Here is a 19,882-nt window from a genome sequence, read left to right on the forward strand (position 1 = left end):
CCAAAGCGGTGAACGTAACTGATCCAGGTGGGGTGCCTGTAAAAGGAAACCGGTTTGTCCCCGACAAGCGTCTTTCCCGCAGGCGTTTTTACCGGTGCCGAGGTGGGCGCTGCCACACCAACGCCGATGCTCCCTCCCACTGGCCTCTACACCCGGAGGGAGAGGTGGAGGATAGCGGGGAGCAGATAGAGGCACCAATTTCCACCAGTCCAGTACCAAGGCATCCATCCTCGGGAGTGAACACTGCCCCCGCCAATAGAGAAGAGAAGCCGGCCGCCGAAAAGGAATGGACGCCCCTCACCCCTATCGTTAACAGTTGTCCACAGCATAAATTCCACCATAAATGGGAGGCCGAGCCCTACGTGGTCACCAAGAGCCCGACGGCAGCAATCGAAGTCCACCAAAGCGGAGAACCGGACGGGACTCGACTGCACTGGGTACATCACAACCAGCCTAAGTCATACCCTTGACAGACGGAGGCCCCTACCGTCGCCCCCGGGAGCATGCCCATGGGCCCGCTGGAACTGCTGTTGAATGTAGGGTGGAGCATACCGTCCATCCCGGCTGTACTGACCACAGAACCTGTAGAGGACTACGTGACCCTGGCGCCAGAAGACGAAGCGCCAGCTTACCGGTGAGGCGGTCCTCCCGAAGTTCTAAGGGTACGCTACCAGCCCGATACCAACAATAAATTCCCAAGCCCTAAGGGCCTGTCATTATTGTATATAAATATGTTCTACTGTTATTTATGATGCCGCTCTTAATTTACAGTTGCTTTGATGTTATCCTTGTGTGAGGAAGAGACTTTGTAATTTTGGGACTTACGTTACAGTGGTGTACGTGAGGACACGCCCACAAAAAAGTACGGGCGGATGTAAGCCCCAGCAAGGGACGGGTTAATGCCCCCCAGCAAACTTTGACCAGCGCACGCAGGGTTAACGCAGCCCGGCTGGCAGCAGTGACTGACAGGCCAGGAGAAACCCTGATTGGAGGAGACAAGGAGGAAGAGGAGGCCTGGCAAGGAGGAGAAAGTTCCAGCTAGGGACTCACGTGTGTGTCCCGGCGTGGAGGCGAGGAGAAAGAAGACAGAGCGGCAGCGTGTGACTTGCGGCGCAGAGAGAAGTGCCCGCCGCTGCCGGAGAAGAGACCGGAGAAGCGGGTGACATCTGCGGTGACCCCCGCCGACCTCCGGGAGGAGAGAAGAGATGCGGCACGTCTGTACTGCTGCAGCCGGGCAGAGAGTGACAGCGCGGGAGAGCTGTGACCCCCGCTGACCTCCCCAGCAATCAGCCACCTCCAGCCAACAGAAGGACGGGGCGGTCAGAGACCATGACCCCCGCTGCCCCCCCCGTGTAACAGCCAGCTAGAGGCGCGGGGCATGCATGCTGTGTGACCCCCGCAGACCTCCCCAGCAGCCAGCAGCCCCAGGCCATCAGAGAGGCCTGTGACCCCTCCAGGCTATCCCGACAAACAGCCGCACCCAGGACGCCACAAGGAGCGTGGCTCCTGAGAACTACATTGAGTCCAGCAACCCAGAGGAGACGCAGGGAGTGAGTCACCCCAAACAAGCCACAGAAAGTGCCTCCAAACCATAAGTCTGCCCCTGGGGCAAGTGATACTGACATCCCTGTACAGTGTAGAGAGAGGTACACATAGAGGAAGAGACCTGTCCCCCTGCAACATTAACTGTGTAACCTGGTTGGCTGTGTAGCCACTTAACTGCACCCATAGAGTGACTGACTGGTTTAGTCTGCACGCTGCCTTGAGAAGAGCACCTTTACTGAAACCCCACTTGTCACGTTCATTTACGCAAGGAAACATAAGCGACTATAAGGGCTCTTGGGCCTCCTTGCCATACTGCCAACTACCCCTATCAGTGAATGGGAAGGATCTCCTGTGGAACAATACCGCCACCTTGTGGGCCAAGCGCCAAATTGTGACCCCCTATAGGATCTGCAATAGAAGTAATCAACTACCTTAAGCCCTATGCATAGGCCCTACAACGGGACTGACCGGTCTTAGGCAACAGATAGTGTACCCGCGTACTCAGGTTAGCTTGTGTATTTATCTGCTGGTGATTTGCTGACATAAATTGTGAATATACAGTGTGTAGTAAGGTTCACTCGCATTTGGCACCATCACTGTATTCAAACGTAAATAGTGTACCCGCTCGCAGTTTAGCGGAGGTCAGTACTGGCTCCCCGAGCCACAGTGATAGGCCAGGTACTGAGTGATCCCATAGTCTGTTGAGGATACATGGTTATTGTTTGAACATTACCTAGTGTATTAATGTTGTTTGTGCACAGCGTATGGTATATTGCATTTGTGATGTTGTGAAATTCCCGTTTCGTCAAAAGTAAGAGGTTGACGTTTGCAGTGGCCATTTTATAATAAAACGTCAAACCAATACCATTGTCGCTTGCTATGTGTCACCATCCTGCATCCCGAGAAGACTCCAGAATAGGATCCACCACATCGGGGAAGCACGACCCAGCCGGCACCCCACAAGGTAACCCTTTGCAGGTGCCTACATATGCTTAGCACTTGGATACACATAATATAGATAGAATCTTACACAAGGATACTTATAAACTGTGTAATAGTGCCACACTTGATACTCCTTTACACAAATAGGCATAAACTCATAGACAACAATTTTGCACCAGGCATTGACTACAGTATGTTAATCTTGCTAGCAAATGTTAATTTTCCTTAGTGGCGTAATATAGAAATTATAAGCAGTTGTACATAGATACCATGCATTGCCTGGGGAGCCATGGTGCGCGCTGTAAGAGCCATTTTCATTTTTAAACAACAGCTGTCTCTGGTAACCTGTACAGGGGAGATAATTCCATTATTAGTATCATTATTCCGATATTTACATAGCCTCAGGCTTATATTTCCCACAGGGCAACAGGACGTATTGTATAGTGAGCAGTCCATGGGAAGAAACTCACCAAAATAACAGAGTTTAAGCTGTTTTGTATAGTAGACTGGGGTAAAGTTCCTCCAATCCAGTGTTTCGAACTTATTAATAATTACTAAATATATAGATGCAGTCAGCTACACATGGGGTCATACCCAGTGATTGATTAACCAATAGGCTGAATAGGCTGAAGCCTAGGGCACCGGGACTGAGGAAGGGGGGGTTTGGGGGTTCGGTGCCTTGCAGGTGACAGCCAAGGAATAAAATGAAGGCCTAATTTATTCCATGCTTGTTACAGTATATTACCCATCCCGATGTACTGTGGAGGGCAAAGTTCTTAAGGTGACTGCCAGATGGCTGTGCCAATGTAATTTACTGATGGGACCATTACTTTATGTACATTGTGCTACACCGCCAGCTGGGCAGCCTAAAGCCAAAGTCTCCATCACACACCACAAGCATTAGATCCCACATGCCAGTGGTATAACCTTTGTTACAAGGGCACATGGGCAGTATGACTGGCGAGTCCCTGAGCACCCATACATGTGTGTTTAGCAGCATTAAAGGGGAACTACATGTGTATTAGCCTAGTGCAGGCATGTCCAAGCTGTGGCCCTCCAGCGGTTGCGAAAATACATATCCCAGTATGCCTTGCCATAGTTCCCTATAAGCATAACTGTGGCAAGACATGATGGGACTTGTAGTTTCACAACAGCTGGAGGGCCATAGTTTGAACATGCCTGGCCTAGGGCACCTGGAACCTTTAAGCAGGCCCTGGTTATACCAGATACTGAAAGAAAAGGTTCACATACTTTTGCCACTCACACATATGTAATATTTGATAATTTTCCGCAATAAAAAAAATGAGCACATTTAATTTTTTTGTATAATTTGATTCATTTGGTTCTCTTTATCTACTTACAGCATAAATATAGAAACTTCGGAAGGGTTCACAAAATTTCAAGCATCGATAGTTATCCATGTGTTTGGAGACAGAAAAACAACATGTAGACTTGTTCCAGGTACAGATGGCTATCGACCATCAACCATCGATGCTTTGAAATCATCTATGTTGAATACTTTTGCCATCAATGTGAAAGAACCAGGTGGTTTCCCTACATCGATGGCTCCGCCCCTGACACCCTGAAGTCCCACCCCCGAGTTCTGATCGGCCCATGGGCCATTCAGTCAAAGATAATGATGACCATAAATAGCTAGTTATCCATAAGATATTTTACAACTATCGATGGCTGGGTGCAAAATGACCATCAATGGCAACCATCGATGGCGACTGTACCGATGACCATCCCTAGTTCCAGGTTACCGCTGGTCATTCCTGTAGAATGACTGGTACTGCTCTGATTGGCCAGAGTACGGGGAGTGCGGGTGGTGTAGCTGCACTGGAGGGACAGCCTGGGGCAGTTGTACCTGCCCTCTGCTGCGTGATGTCCCCTCTTCCAGCTCACTGATCGCATACAGTATGGGGCGAGTCACTTTGTTTCTCCCATAGTGCCGTGGGAGCTTGCTGCTTGGAGCACCTGTACAATGCTCTAAACTGCAGCTAGTGAGCATGAGCAATGAGACCCACACACCGCCTAGGTAGATTACACCGTTCAGTGGGTGGGTGAAGCACCCGGTACATTGGCTTCCTGTTACAGTGCTGAATTTGGGACACTTTAATACAGGGAATACCAGATTTTTAACCAATTGTAGCAGCCTTTAATACGGTCAAGTAACTAGTGAAATTCTTACAACATCACCCATTTAACTCACCAGCAGTCAGAAAGTTGAGAGTTTTGGTCTTGATTTCAGGCGTCAATTGTTTGATACTTTCTAGATACTTCATGACGTAAATATTTGGAATAAACAACATCAAATTACTTTCCCCGCTTCCTCTAGGAAGTGAGAGTATTTGTCCAAGGTTGGGAGCACTAGTGCCCATCAAGTCACCTGCAGACCCAAAGAGCAGCGTTTCAGATGGAATGTATCAACAATAAAATAGTCCAACATAAATCATTACAGAGAGTAGTAAAATACATAACCTCGTATAATACAGATATAGGTATAATTACAGTATATACTAATACAAGACCTACTAACCTAACACAGTGATGTGCGCCTCTTCAGAACCTGACACCAACCTCTCTGGAAGGTCCACAGAAAGTTCTGTTCGTACGCTGTTTCCTGTAAGGGTAGAGAATAGTACATTACCCGTAGCAACTTCAGGTCATATATTGTGGGAGTACTTTGTGCTGCTGGGAGACCAGATATGCATCAGGATGTGGGTGCAGGCACTGATTGTGAGAGGTGAGGAGCATCAGAACGCTCGGCAGGGTGGCGCTTACTATAAGCAGCAACTCATCTTTAAAATTTTGCCTAAATGTATTAATACATATAGGCCCTTCAGATCGCCTCGCTCTGACTCTAATTGGGGCAGCGTACCAATGTTGTGCGCAGGGGCGGATTGGGAATTAAAACCAGCCCAGGAAATATCTTGAAGCAGCCCTTTAGGGGGGGAGGGGGGTGTTGTTGCGCGCCTTAGGCACGCCCAATTTTTTTTATTTTGGCGGGGGGGGGGGGGGGGGGGGGCGTGGTCTATCAATATGGGGGGGTGGTCTATTTCAACGAGGCTACGCCCAATTTTTTGCCCCTGTGGGGGCATGGCTAGTGGTTCTCTGAGCTGCTGGCTATGTCCCCAGCCCCTCAGGCTGCAGAATAGGCGCATGTGTATAGCGTCTATTCTGCAGCATATATATACACACCGCAGTGCCCATTACACATTATGTGACACACCACAATGCCCATTGCACATTATGGGACACACCGCAATGCCCGTTACACATTATGTGACACACCGCAATGCCCTTAACACCTTATGGGACACACCGCAATGCCCATTACACATTACGGGACACACCGCAATGCCCATTACACATTATGGGACACACCGCAATGCCCTTTACACATTATGTGACACACCGCAATGCCCATTACACATTATGGGACACACCGCAATGCCCATTACACATTATGTGACACACCGCAATGCCCATTACACATTATGTGACACACCGCAATTCCCATAACACCTTATGGGACACACCGCAATGCCCATTACACATTATGTGACACACCACAATGCCCATTACACATTATTGGACACACCGCAATGCCCATAACACCTTATGGGACACACCGCAATGCCCTTTACACATTATGTGACACACCGCAATGCCCTTTACACATTATGGGACACACCGCAATGCCCATAACACCTTATGGGACACACCGCAATGCCCTTTACACATTATGTGACACACCGCAATGCCCCTCACACATTATGGGACACACCGCAATGCCCATAACACCTTATGGGACACACCGCAATGCCCATTACACATTATGTGACACACCGCAATGCCCATTACACATTATGTGACACACCGCAATTCCCATAACACCTTATGGGACACACCGCAATGCCCATTACACATTATGTGACACACCGCAATGCCCATTACACATTATTGGACACACCGCAATGCCCATAACACCTTATGGGACACACCGCAATGCCCTTTACACATTATGTGACACACCGCAATGCCCTTTACACATTATGGGACACACCGCAATGCCCATAACACCTTATGGGACACACCGCAATGCCCTTTACACATTATGTGACACACCGCAATGCCCCTCACACATTATGGGACACACCGCAATGCCCATAACACCTTATGGGACACACCGCAATGCCCATTACACATTATGTGACACACCACAATGCCCATTACACATTATGGGACACACCGCAATGCCCATTGCACATTATGGGACACACCGCAATGCCCGTTACACATTATGTGACACACCGCAATGCCCATAACACCTTATGGGACACACCGCAATGCCCATTACACATTATGGGACACACCGCAATGCCCATTACACATTATGTGACACACCGCAATGCCCATAACACCTTATGGGACACACCGCAATGCCCATTACACATTATAGGACACACCGCAATGCCCCTCACACATTATGGGACACCCCACAATGCCCATAACACCTTATGGGACACACCGCAATGCCCATTACACATTACGGGACACACCGCAATGCCCATTACACATTACGGGACACACCGCATTGCCCATTACACATTATGCAACAATTACATACTTAACCACGTTCTTTCTTATTCTGTCCCACGCTGCTCCTCAGGCACCACAGCTCCTCTCTGCGTCACAGGTGTGGGAGTATGAGAGGCCTGTGCACCAGCATGTGGGAGCATAGGGGTCCATTTAATAATGTGACAATAGCAGGAGAGGCAGGCAGGTGTGGGACTGGTGTCTCAAGCCCAAAAGACAGGGGGCACGGCAGGAGATTGTGGACCCAGATACAATGCTCCTGAACTGCAGGAGACCGCTGCTACTTCCGCCCCTAGGACTGGCAGGCAAATTTGTAGAGACAGCGATGCGGCATTTTGAATTTGACGCTCTCCTTAAGTAAGTCTGGCAGCCAATCAGGAGCGGCTGCCAATCTGCGAGCAGTGATCAGTTCACTCACAGCAGCAAATTTAAAATGCAGCTGTGTTGCCTCTACAAGTTTTACACTAGTGGGGATCCTGGATGAGGGGGAGGGGTTCCGGGGACCGCAGTGGGTATGGGCTGCGGGGAGGGTATCGGCGGCAGCCGGCGGGAGGCTGGGGGGAGGTGACAGTCGTGGTGAGTGGCTGTGCCTCTTTGGACACAGCCACCACCGCAAAAGGGGGTTATTCCTATATAACCGATGTTGTGCGTCTGCGCATGCGCAGACAGGTTTCTGCGCATGTGCAGACGTATGGTGTGTGCACCCACGGCAAACTTTCAGTTCGCTGGGTGCACGCACCCATGGCGGCGTGCGGGGGTCTGAGTTGGGCGGGGGCCCCCGGGCTGCCCCATTGCCATATGAGAGCGCCCAGCGTTCCATGGGCGTTCCCATGAGAACGCTGGGCGTTCTCATGGTAATGAGGCAGTGACGCTGGTGCGAGTGTGGGTAGCTAACATCACCCCTGGTAGTTCCACCACCGCCACTGTACACAAACACTTAATGAGGGCACAAAAAATTTCAAACAATTTGTATTCATTAAATATAAATCACTTAAACACATAAAAAAATAAAAAGCATGCCAGTCATCTTACAGCTCCTCTTTGGCGAGTCTGCACGCTGCCACTTCCATGTTATAGCCTAGGCAGTCGGCACTCACTCCTCAGCCTTCCCATGTTGCAGGCAGCCTTGTAGTGGGCGGGTGCGCGGTGACGTCACCCACGCTTCCGATGCGGCCACCTTTGCACAATAGCTGCGGGAGGAGCTGCATGCGGCCGCGCATGCGCAGCAGCCCTCCTGCAGCCATCTTGACTGTGGTGTGGAACAACTCGAGGCCGGCCGCGGCCATCTTTAAACAGGGCAAAATACACAGAGATGCCGCGGCCGGCCCTGTTAAGGAGGGAGGGCGGCCCTTTACACTTAAAATATGACCACACCAGTTGCCTACAGTAGGGACGCTGCATAATGCCCACACCAGTGGCCTACAGTAGGGACGCTGCATAATGCCGACACCAGTTGCCTACAGTAGGGACGCTGCATAATGCCCACACTAGTTGCCTACAGTAGGGACGCTGCATAATGCCCACACCATTTGCCGACAGTAGTGATGCTGCATAATGCCCACACCAGTGGCCTACAGTAGGGACGCTGCATAATGCCGACACCAGTTGCCTACAGTAGGGACGCTGCATAATGCCCACACTAGTTGCCTACAGTAGGGACGCTGCATAATGCCCACACCAGTTGCCGACAGTAGTGATGCTGCATAATGCCCACACCAGTTGCCTACAGTAGGGACGCTGCATAATCTCCACACCAGTTGCCTACAGTAGTGATGCTGCATAATGCCCACACCAGTTGCCTACAGTAGTGATGCTGCATAATGCCCACACCAGTTGCCAACAGTAGTGAAACTGCATAATGCCCGCACCAGTAGTAGTGCTGTGTAATGCCAGCACCACCACTTTATTTACCTTAAAAGCTGGCTGGCTGGCAGGCTGGCTGGCTGGCAGTGGATCTACTTCTCCTTTCTTTCATTAATTGTGCTCCCGTGTAGCTCCACCCCTTCCACTCGCATAGCTCTGCCCCCTTCCACTCGTGAAGCTCCGCCCCCTTTCCACTTGTGAAGCTCCGCCCCCTTTCCACGATGTGCTGTCATGACTGATGAGTGATGACATTACAGGGGGTTGGGAGACAGGTGGGAGCTCGGCTCTGTGCTGCCGGCGCTGCTGTCCCTAATGCAGTCAGTGTGACAGTGAACTGGCCGCCGGCAGCAGTAGTGTACAGCAGGGAGAGCGCCTCTCATGGCCAGCCGCTCCCTGCACTCATAGCTTCCTCACGCCGGGCGGTGAAACTGCAGAGAGAGACAGGACCACGGGAGCAGCTGCATGCTGCCGGACATGCGCACCAGCCCTCCCACAGACATGTTTACTACAGTTGCAGCCATATTTGTTTGGGGCAAAGTCTGCAGCCCAGCCTGGGAGGTGAGCAGCCCCTTTATGACTTTTATGGGCCGGCCCACCGGGAAAGACCCGGTTTCCCGGCAGGCCAATCCGCCCCTGGATGTGCGTATGGAACCATTTCTGCCCATGTCTGTATGCAGGGAGAGAGCGAACTTGGCGAGATGTCCGGTCTCCGAGTGCTCGCTCCTGGCCTTCCGAGCAGGGGTAGGAGCGAAAGCGTTGCGGCCTGATCAGGGTCATTACCATACGTGGTACGTGGACGCCCTGCGTTTCATGGGCGTTCCCATGAAAACACAGGGCGTGCGTATGGAATAGTATATACCGCAGCAATCCTGTGCTCACATCTATGTGATAGGATATTGAGCGCCCAAGATGGCTGCCTCACACTTTACATGCTCCTGAACATCTCTACAAAACAGCTTAAATTCTATACAGCAGACTTAAGAATCATCAAAATTATCCAGGGACTTACCTTTAACTTGTACTTCACTACATGGATGTCTCTTCAGAACAAACGGATTGAACTCCTGCACTGAGATGCACACTGGATTGGATTTAAACCCCTGACCCTTCTACAAGGACTGGCTTTACATCTTCAGGGAACATCACAGAACATGGTACTGGAAAAACTAAACTATCTCTATGAAGGTCCCCCATTGCAGGGCCGAAACTAGGGTTTCCGGCGCCCGGGGCAAGGCAGTCATTTGGTGCCCCACCCCCTCCCCCCAGTGATGCTGCCGCGCGCCGGAGACGCGCCGAAATTTTCGGGGGGCGTGGCCTAATTTTGGGGCGTGGCCTATAATCGCTGCTCTCCCGCGAGGCCACGCCCCCATTTTGCCGCTATGGGGGCATGACCCAGAGGCTCTGTGAGCCTCTAGCCATGCCCCCAGCCCCCTGGCTGCGGGAATAGACGCTGTGCGCGCTAGTAGGAGATGGACGGAGTCAAAGTAACATGCCGCTACAGCGTCCACACACCTGTCACCGGACCTCACAGCGCCCCTCACCTCCAGCACCCGGTGCGCGTGACCCCCCAGCCCCCCCCTAGTTACGGCCCTGCCCATTGACATCAGTTACCTATGCTTTCCGTCCAGTTACATATGTTTCTCTGTTTAGAAACGAACTCTGATCCTTTCCCTTAAAAAGAATCTGAAATAAAATATCCCCAGCCCCTGGATTCCACAATCACACAGGGCCCCAGTTAATTCCCAAGAGACTGGTTATCTCTACAAAGAACATACACTTCAAAAGCCTCACGCTGGGATTTCACACCTTCATTGGGATTGTCTTGTAACACCTCTCCACAAGCCTGCTTTGTTCCCAAATAACTTGTGTGACTAAATCACTAAATCAGCAACTGAAAAGGAAAGTTACTTGTAGTTTATTTAAGGAATACCTGTCCAAAATACATCTTTGTACAAGAAAGAAACAACCTAATACAACAATAACCTGGAGCCACATAGACTTGAGCAAAAGTGTTTTCAACATACTGGATACCACAAATATGGCGCCGCAGAAGGCTGCCTTGGAGCTGTGCAGCTCAACCAAACTATATGTCTCCCCTTGTCTCCCCCTGTCTTTGTCCTCATTCATCACCCCCTCGAGTGTGGTGACCCTGCCAAGTGTGGTGACGAAGCACAGCAGAGAAGCCCTTCTGAAATGGAGCTCACCCCTGGAGCAGACCACCCGTATGGGCCTGACGTAGCGGGAGGTGGGCAGATTGGCAGCCCTCACAGTCCACACTGTGCAGAAAGGATGCAGCAAAGTTGTTTCCAGCAGGGAAGTCTGGCATGGTCGAATGGTGCAGTAACCGCAATAGGGGCTGCCGGGCCGGAGTCGCTGTCAGGTGGAAACGCAAAGGCCATAGATCCTCCCTCCCAGCAATCATGCTATCAAACACGAGATCTCTTGCGAACAAGATGGATGAGCTGTCTCTGCTAATACAAGATGCAAGGTCAGCCACTGCAAGATCCTCCATCCTATGCTTCACAGAAACCTGGCTGGAAGACCATATTGCTGAATCCTCAGTGACTCTGTCAGGCTTCGGCCTCTTCAGGGCCGACCACGACAAAGAGCTCTCGGGCAAATCCAAAGGAGGGGGCATCTGTCTGTACATTAACGACAGGTGGTGCACGAAATAAAGTCCCTGGGCAAGTCATGCAGCCCCCAACTAGAGACTCTTACTATCAAATGCAAACCTTTCTACTCCCCTCTGGAAATTGCCTCTATTATCCTAGTAGGAGTATACATCCCCCCACAACCAAGTCCAACAGAAGCCCAACTTCAGCTGGCCACTCTGATAACGGACACCGAACTTAGACACCCAGACTCGCTGCTCATTGTGCTTGGTGACTTCAACTGTGCCAACCTGAGCCAGGAGCTCCCAAAATACACCCAGCAGGTCACATGCCACACAAGAGAGGGGCGAACACTAGACCACTGCTACACCACCATAAAGTCTGCATACCGATCCATACCCCATGCAGCACTGGGTCTCTCCGACCACTGCATAGTCCACCTTCTTCCGACATATATCCAGAAGCTAAAGTCTGCTAAGCCTGTTATCAAGTCTGTCAAAAACTGGTCAATCGAGGCAAAAACAAAGCTTCAGGCCTGCTTCAACTGCACTGACTGGATGGTGTTCGAAGCCTCTGCCTCTGACATAGATGAACTAGCGGATGCAGTCACATCCTACATCAGCTTCTGCGAGGACTTATGTGTACCAACCAAGCAAATCCGATCCTTTAACAACAACAAGCCATGGTTCGGTAGCCAGCTCAGGAAACTCCGCCAAGCCAAGGAGGAGGCATACAGCAGCGGGGACAGGACAGAGTACAAAGAAGCCAGGAATTCCTTGACTCGGGGTATCAAACTCGCAAAAAGGGAATATACAAACAAGCTGACACACAACCTCACAGCAAAGGACCCTGCGGCAGTATGGAAGGGCATGCAAACCATCACAAATTACAAGAAAGCCCAACCACAGTCTGAAACCAGCCATGAACTTGCAGAAGACCTGAACAAGTTCTACTGCAGATTTGAGCAGGCCGTACCTCCCCCACTCCATCCCAAAGACCACCACACCCAGGCCCTCCACGTGGACCAAGGCGAGGTAGAAGCAGTACTCAAAAGAATAAAACCTAAGAAGGCTGCAGGACCGGATGGTGTGTCGCCATCCAGCCATAGGACCTGTGCAGCTCAGCTCGCCCCCATCTTCACAACGATATTCAACTCCTCCCTGGACTTGTGCAAGGTTCCTGCCTGCTTCAAACGCTCTACCATCATCCTGGTCCCTAAGAAAACACCCACGAAGGACCTAAATGACTTCAGGCCAATTGCACTAACCTCAGTGGCCATGAAAGCATTTGAAAGACTAGTACTGAAGCACCTGAGAGAAGTGACAAACTCTCACCTTGACCCCATGCAGTTTGCCTACCGGGCGAACAGAAGTGTAGAGGATGCGGTCAACCTCGGGCTGCACCATATTTTACAACACCTCGACCACCAAGGCACCTATGCAAGAGTCCTATTCGTGGACTTCAGCTCAGCATTTAATACTATCGTTCCCGGCATCCTGCAGCCAAAACTCCTCTCTTTAGGAGTCCCAGGATCAACATGCTCATGGATAGTGGACTTTCTAACGGCAAGGGAACAGGTGGTCAAAGCCGGGGCCTTCTCGTCCAGCACACGAACAATCAGTACTGGAGCCCCCCAAGGATGCGTCCTCTCCCCTCTGCTCTTCTCTCTCTACACGAATGACTGCACCTCAGCTGAGCAGTCAGTGAAAATCATCAAATTCGCAGATGACACCACTATCATCGGCCTAATCAAGGATGGTGACGAGACCGCGTACAGGCATGCAGTGGAGAAGCTGACACAGTGGTGCAGCAGCAACAACCTCGATCTAAACCCCGCCAAAACAGTTGAGATGGTGGTCGACTACAGGAAAAAACCAAATGCACTAGCCCCGCTAACAATAGTCAACGCAGTGGTGTCGCGGGTTGATTCCTTCAAATTCCTAGGGACAACCATGTCCAGTGACCTAAGATGGGGATTAAACATAACCACAAACATCAAAAAGGCCCAACAGCGCCTGTTCTTCCAGAGGCAACTCAGGAAATTCAACATCCCACAGGAGCTGCTGTGCGTATTCTACACCGCCATCGTGGAGTCTGTCTTATGTTCCTCGATCACAATCTGGTACGGTGGCGCAAGCGAGAACGACAAACAAAAACTGCAGAGGGTAGTGAAGACTGCGGAAAGGATCATAGGGACCGACCTCCCCCCGATAAGGGATCTGTTCTCATCCAGGGTAAGGAAACGTGCTGAGAAGATCGCAAATGACAAGCTGCATCCTGGTCACAACCTGTTCGACATCCTACCATCCAGAAGACGGTTCAGGTCCATCCCCGTCAAAACGTCCAGATCCGCAAGAAGCTTCTTTCCGTTAGCCGTCCATCACCTGAACAATCCAATCAAAGCGAATGCAATCCCAATATCAACAGCCAAACAACGTGTCCCTACTTGGCGACCTGACCACCATAGTCGTAGCTAGAAATTAAATGCTTGTAATGTCTTTATGTAATATATGTAATGTCTCCCCCCTTTTCATCCCTGCTTGATGCTGCACTGTAATCCACAAAAAATTCCTAGTGTGCGCAAGCACACAAAGCCAATAAAGTTGATTCTATTCTATGTGCATGTACTTCATTTCTTCCATTTATCAGACCAGAGTGCATCTTTTGAGTTTGTAAGAATTATAAAATACCTGTGCATGTACTCTTATTCTTTAATTATTTGTCTGTGGCACAATATACGTGTACATTCATTATTGCCATCTTAAAAGCTGTCTTGATACAAAGTATACCTTCCATTTATGTGTTGAAATACACACAAGTAGTGCACATTGCCAGTTTCTCTGGCAACATAGTGTACAACCCTGACCACCTCTAGGTCAGACACTTGAGTGAATAGATACAATTATTGGGCACCATTTTCTCCAAGGACCCACTGTTTATTAACTGTATACCCTCCGAATATCTTGGTTCAGTTTAATATTATCTCTCATTAAACTATCCCTACAGTACGGAGTGGTGATCAGTGAAATTAATACTGACACCAGCTATACTGCTCCCGGAGTGGAGATCAGGGTACAATCTCTCATTATCTTTATTTTGAGACCAAGTTGTGAGATTTCCTCCTTTCTGGCTGGCTCATTCTGTGGCCCCTATCGCTCTCATCTGCCATTTGACATCTTAGATTGATGGTAGACAGCAGAAGAAGGGTCAGAGATATCCACCCACCTGTACCTACCACCCTAATTTTCTGTGACTCTCTCATTTGTCTCAACACACCAGATCCTCCTGCAATACATTTCAGTAACAGGGTGATCTGTGGTTTGTTGAGCAAAAAGCAGAAGCACATCTTGGCTTCCTACTAAGGACACTGTGGTACTCTCATCCTTGGTTGAATACGGCCATACATCTCTGGTCCGCCTGAATTCCATCCCGCACTCAGCAGCTAAGCAGTGAATGGTCTGGCTAGTACCTCTTTGGGTGACCAATTGGGAATACCAGTTGCTGTAATTGGACCCGGACAGCAGATACACCTCTGTCCAATTGAGGTAGTCCTCTATTCTTTATTTATTACCGGGAATTACTATTATCAACAGCAGGGGACAAGTTTCAAGCGTCCTTGATCTCTTTTGCTCCTTTGAATGAATAAATTGACTACTGCAATCAATGTGATACATGTATTTCTGATTAATAATAATTTTTTTCTATTAATGGAGCAATATCTTATTCCGTCTTTGTCATTTTCGCCAATATCTTCTTGATTAACGCTAGATCTCTCGTGAATACTGATTTCAGTTTAAACTTATTTATTTATATCCTGACGTACCTTTGTTTTAGCATCTGAATCTGAATCTATATAACTAGGTGATTCATCGCGCCCTACAGGCGCTCTTCACACCGTCGTAAGGGGCTTCGCCCCCTTAATTTGTGAACGTTTGTATATGAGAAATATGGTTAGAATTGTATGAAAGATGCCCTGTATTGCAACTTAGGTGTCCGCGAATCACGGGAGGGGGGGTCGCGGAGGGTGCCGCGAATTGCAGGAGGGGGGGTCGCGGGGGGTGCCGCGAATTGCAGGAGGGGGGGTTGTGGGGGGGTGGATGCTGCGAATCGCGGGAGGGGAGGGATTGCAGAGAATCGCGGGAGGGGGGTCGCGGGGTGGGTTGCCGCAAATCGCGGGAGGGGGGTTACGGGGGCGGGGGTTGCGGCGAATCATGGTAGGGGGGGTCGCGGGGGGTGTGCCGTGAATCACGGGAGGGGGGGTCACGGGGTGGGGTGCCGAGAATCGCGGGGGGGTGTGTGTGTGCCGTGAATCGCGGGAGTGGGGGTTGCGGGGGGGGGTGGGGGGGGTGTGACGCGAATCGCCACAAGTAAAAATCAAGTGTGGCACTTCATTGGTGTCCATGTCGACACATGAGAATGAATATGAAAACATTCAAAAAATGAAAAAAAAAACTTCAAAAACTCATGTCAACCTTTTTCATTGTCGACCATAGCCATGTCAGTGTTTTCCATGTGCAATTTAATTCTGGAGCTGCCGCGAATCGCGGGGGGGGGGGGGGGTGCCGCGAATTGCGGGAGGGGGGGTCGCGGGGGTGGGTGCCGCGAATCGCGGGAGGGGGGGTTACGGGGCGGGGGTTGCGGCGAATCATGGGAGGGGGGGTCGCGGGGGTGTGCCGTGACTCACGGGAGGGGGGGTCACAGGGTGGGGTGCCGAGAATCGTGGGGGAGGTGTGTGTGTGTCGTGAATCGCGGGAGTGGGGGTTGTGGGGGGGGGGGGGTGACGCAAATCGCCACAAGAAAAAATCAACACAGAAAGGTCAACACATGTAAATGTTGACATAAGTGTGGCACTTCATTGGTGTCCATGTCGACACATGAGAATGAATATGAAAATATTCAAAAAATGAAAAAAAAACTTCAAAAACTCATGTCAACCTTTTTCATTGTCGACCATAGCCATGTCAGTGTTTTCCATGTGCAATTTAATTCTGGAGCTGCCGCGAATCACGGGGGTGCCGCGAATTGCGGGAGGGGGGGGGTCGCGGGGTTGGGTGCCGCAAATCGCGGGAGGGCGGGGTTCACAGGGGTTCCGGTGGGGGGTTGCCGCGAATTGCGGGAGGTGGGGGGTCACAGGGGGTGCCGCGAATCGCGGGAGGGGGGGTTGCGGGGGGGTGTGACGCGAATCGCCACAAGAAAAAATCAACACAGAAAGGTCAACACATGTAAATGTTGACATAAGTGTGCCACTTCATTGGTGTCCATGTCGACACATGACAATGAATATGAAAAAATTAAAAAAATTAAAAATAAATCTTCAAAAACTCATGTCAACCTTTTTCATTGTCGACCATAGCCATGTCAGTGTTTTGCATGTGCCATTTAATCCTGGGGCTGCTGCGAATTGCGGGGGGGGGGGGGGGGTGTCGCGAATCGCGGGAGGGGGGTCGCAGGGGGGGTGCCGCCAATCGTGCAAGAGGTGGTCGCGGGGGGGTTCTTTTTGCGGCGAATCGTGGGAGGGAGGTCGCGGGGGGGTGTTTTTTCCGCGAATCGGGGGGGGGGGGTCACGGGGGAGGGTTTGCCGCGATTCGCGGGAGGGGGGGGTCGCGGGGTGGTGGTTACGCCGCGAATTGCGGGAGGGGTCGTGGGGGGTTCTTTTTGCAGCGAATCGCGGGAGGGGGGGTCGCGGGGGTGTTTTTGCTGCGAATCGCGGTAGGAGGGGTCGCGGGGGAGCGGGTGTTTTTGCCGCGAATCGCGGGGGGGGGGGGGGGGGGCGCGGGGGGGGAGGTTTTGCCGCAAATCGCGGGAGGGGGGCGCTCACCTGGTGGCTGTGGAGTAGCAGTGCTGGGCAACATGGGAAGGCAGTGGGTGTCTGGCACTGTCTGTGGGCTCACTGGGCTGGTTCTCTGTCACATACCTCCCAACATGACCCTCTCCAGGAGGGACACAATGCTCTGTTTCTAGACTTCCCCTTAATGTATTATGTATTATTGCCATCACCTGTTTTAAACAGGTTAATTTCTCAGAAAGGTGTTCAGCACAGATGAAGGCAATCACACATTAAGAGGAAAGTCCAGGAACAGAGCGTTATAGACACAGACACCCACTTTGAGTGACAGATGTAGCCAAATATATAGGAGATAAGTTGAAGAGTGTGTGTGCGTGTGAGTGTGCGATTCCGTTGCATTGCGAGCACACCGTGGCACTCAGAGCTGCCAAATTTGGCAACAAGGAACCTCTGGACCTGATGGGGGGGGGGTTTGAGACCGAAGACAAACGAACAACACCACACCTGAGTTCATTGCTGTCATTTAGTATGAATGCAAACACATTCTAGCATTATGGTGAAGGCTTTCAACAATTGGGAATAATTGTTGGGGAAATACAAACACCACACATCACACACACACATAGTACACACACACACATCGCACACACAGTACACCATATACGCACACACAGCACACTACACACACATATACTGCATATACATATACTGCATACGTAGCACACCACACACACTTACACATTGGCCCGATACACACAACGCACACACACATACATAACACACCACAAGCAGTACAACACACACCCATATACACTACAACACACCCAAAAACAGTACAACACACACAAACACACAGCACAAACACACACACTTATACCCCTTTTACACAAAAAAACCCGGATCCGACATGGCATTTGGAACACGGATTCAAGCTAATTCGGATCCGGGATTTTGCACCGTTTACACTGTGGTGCCTACCTGCAGTGTAGACTGAGGTGGCGCTTGAAGATGACATCATTTCCAAGCGCTGGGACTGCGATCACCCCTGTCAGGACCACCGATCATCCCCCTGGGGGCAAGCCCAGCACCAAAGTAAGCTGCACCGCCCGACTGCAAGGTGAATGGATGGCGCACACAGACATCCATTCACCTCCTCCCTGACTCTGCTGCTGTCTGCAGAGTACAGCAGACAGCAGCGGAGGCTGTGTGTGACCCCCATCCAACCTCCATACTGACCACAGGATGCTGCGGTCTGGAGGTTGGGCTTCCCCCATTGATGTAAACAGGAGCTGGGTCAGATGAATGTGACAGGTAGCAGGTGGGATGAATGTGACATGTAGTGTGACATATAGGTGCATGTCCGTGCATCACCCCACCATCTCTGTCCCTGCGTCACCCTGCTATCTCTCTCCCTGCATCACGCCGCCATCTCTGTCCCTGCATCACGCCGCCATCTCTGTCCCTGCATCACCCCGCCATCTCTGTCCCTGCATCACCCCGCCATCTCTGTCCCTGCATCACCCCACCATCTCTGTCCCTGCATCACCCCACCATCTCTGCCCCTGTATCACCCTACCGTCTCTGTCCATGCGATACCCCGCCATGTGGCATAATATGAATTTTGGCTCAATCCAGGTGGCATGATGTCAATTTTGCCTCAATCCGGGTGGCATAATGTGAATTTGGGCTTATTCCAGGTTGCATGATGTGAATTTTGCCTCAATCCACGTTGCATAACGTGAATTTTGGCTCAATTTATGTAGCATAATGGCAATTTTGTCTCTTTCCGGGTGGTATAATGTGAATTTTTTTTTGCTCATTCTGTGTCGCATAAGGGGAATTTTGGCTCTTTCTGCATGGCATAATAATTAAGGGGCAAGTGTAAGGGGGTCTACTACTGTTTTGCATAATGTGTACAAGGGGCATACAGCATGGTACACTACACTCAAGGACATGCCCCCTTTTGAGTGGCGGCACCCTCTTTTTCTGGAGTGTGCACATAACTTCGGCCTTTATTTTCCCATACCTTACCATACCCCCACTTCAAAATTTCCACTTCGACCATTGCACACACATATTTATACGTAGCGCACCTCACACACTTACACATTGGACAGATACAACACAACACACCACACCACAGTACACACACCCACATACACAACAACACACACAAAAACAGTACAACGCACACAATCACACAAAAATAAATGCATCATAGGTGCTAAATCTCAGGAGTGGATGTGGAATTCATCAACACACAAAAGCTATCAAGTCAGGAGTGGTGCGTTTCAAACAACAACAACATCACCCCTAATTTCATTGCTGGCATAGAGTATCAATGCAAACACATTCACATCGCAATTTAAAAAAAAAAAGGCAACGCCGGGCGGGTCAGCTAGTACTCAATAAACGTTATGTATTAAATTGTTTAATTAATTCATTCAAGTGTGCCCCAAAAAGCCATTGCTGTTCTTCCTTTCTTCTGTCACACAGTGACTTTGTTTTCTTCAGTTGCTAAGCTGAACATTTT

At 50.5% G+C, this 19,882-nt stretch overlaps 1 protein-coding gene across 1 annotated transcript in view; it reads right to left on the reverse strand.

The window, feature by feature from the left end:
- The window catches only part of LOC146009235 (alpha-2-macroglobulin-like protein 1), a 159,522-nt gene that overhangs the window by 52,216 nt on the left and 87,424 nt on the right, over positions 1 to 19,882 (reverse strand). Inside the window, exons 23-25 of the mRNA XM_083149396.1 lie at positions 5,027 to 5,110; positions 4,700 to 4,876; positions 2,757 to 2,832 (exon numbers count right to left, since the gene is read on the reverse strand). Of these exons, the coding sequence (XP_083005522.1) occupies positions 2,757 to 2,832; positions 4,700 to 4,876; positions 5,027 to 5,110 (337 nt within the window). The remainder of the gene's footprint in view (positions 1 to 2,756; positions 2,833 to 4,699; positions 4,877 to 5,026; positions 5,111 to 19,882) is intronic.

Source organism: Crinia signifera, chromosome 6 (genome assembly GCF_055691185.1).
Source record: "Crinia signifera chromosome 6, ASM5569118v1, whole genome shotgun sequence".
NCBI lineage: Eukaryota > Metazoa > Chordata > Amphibia > Anura > Myobatrachidae > Crinia > Crinia signifera.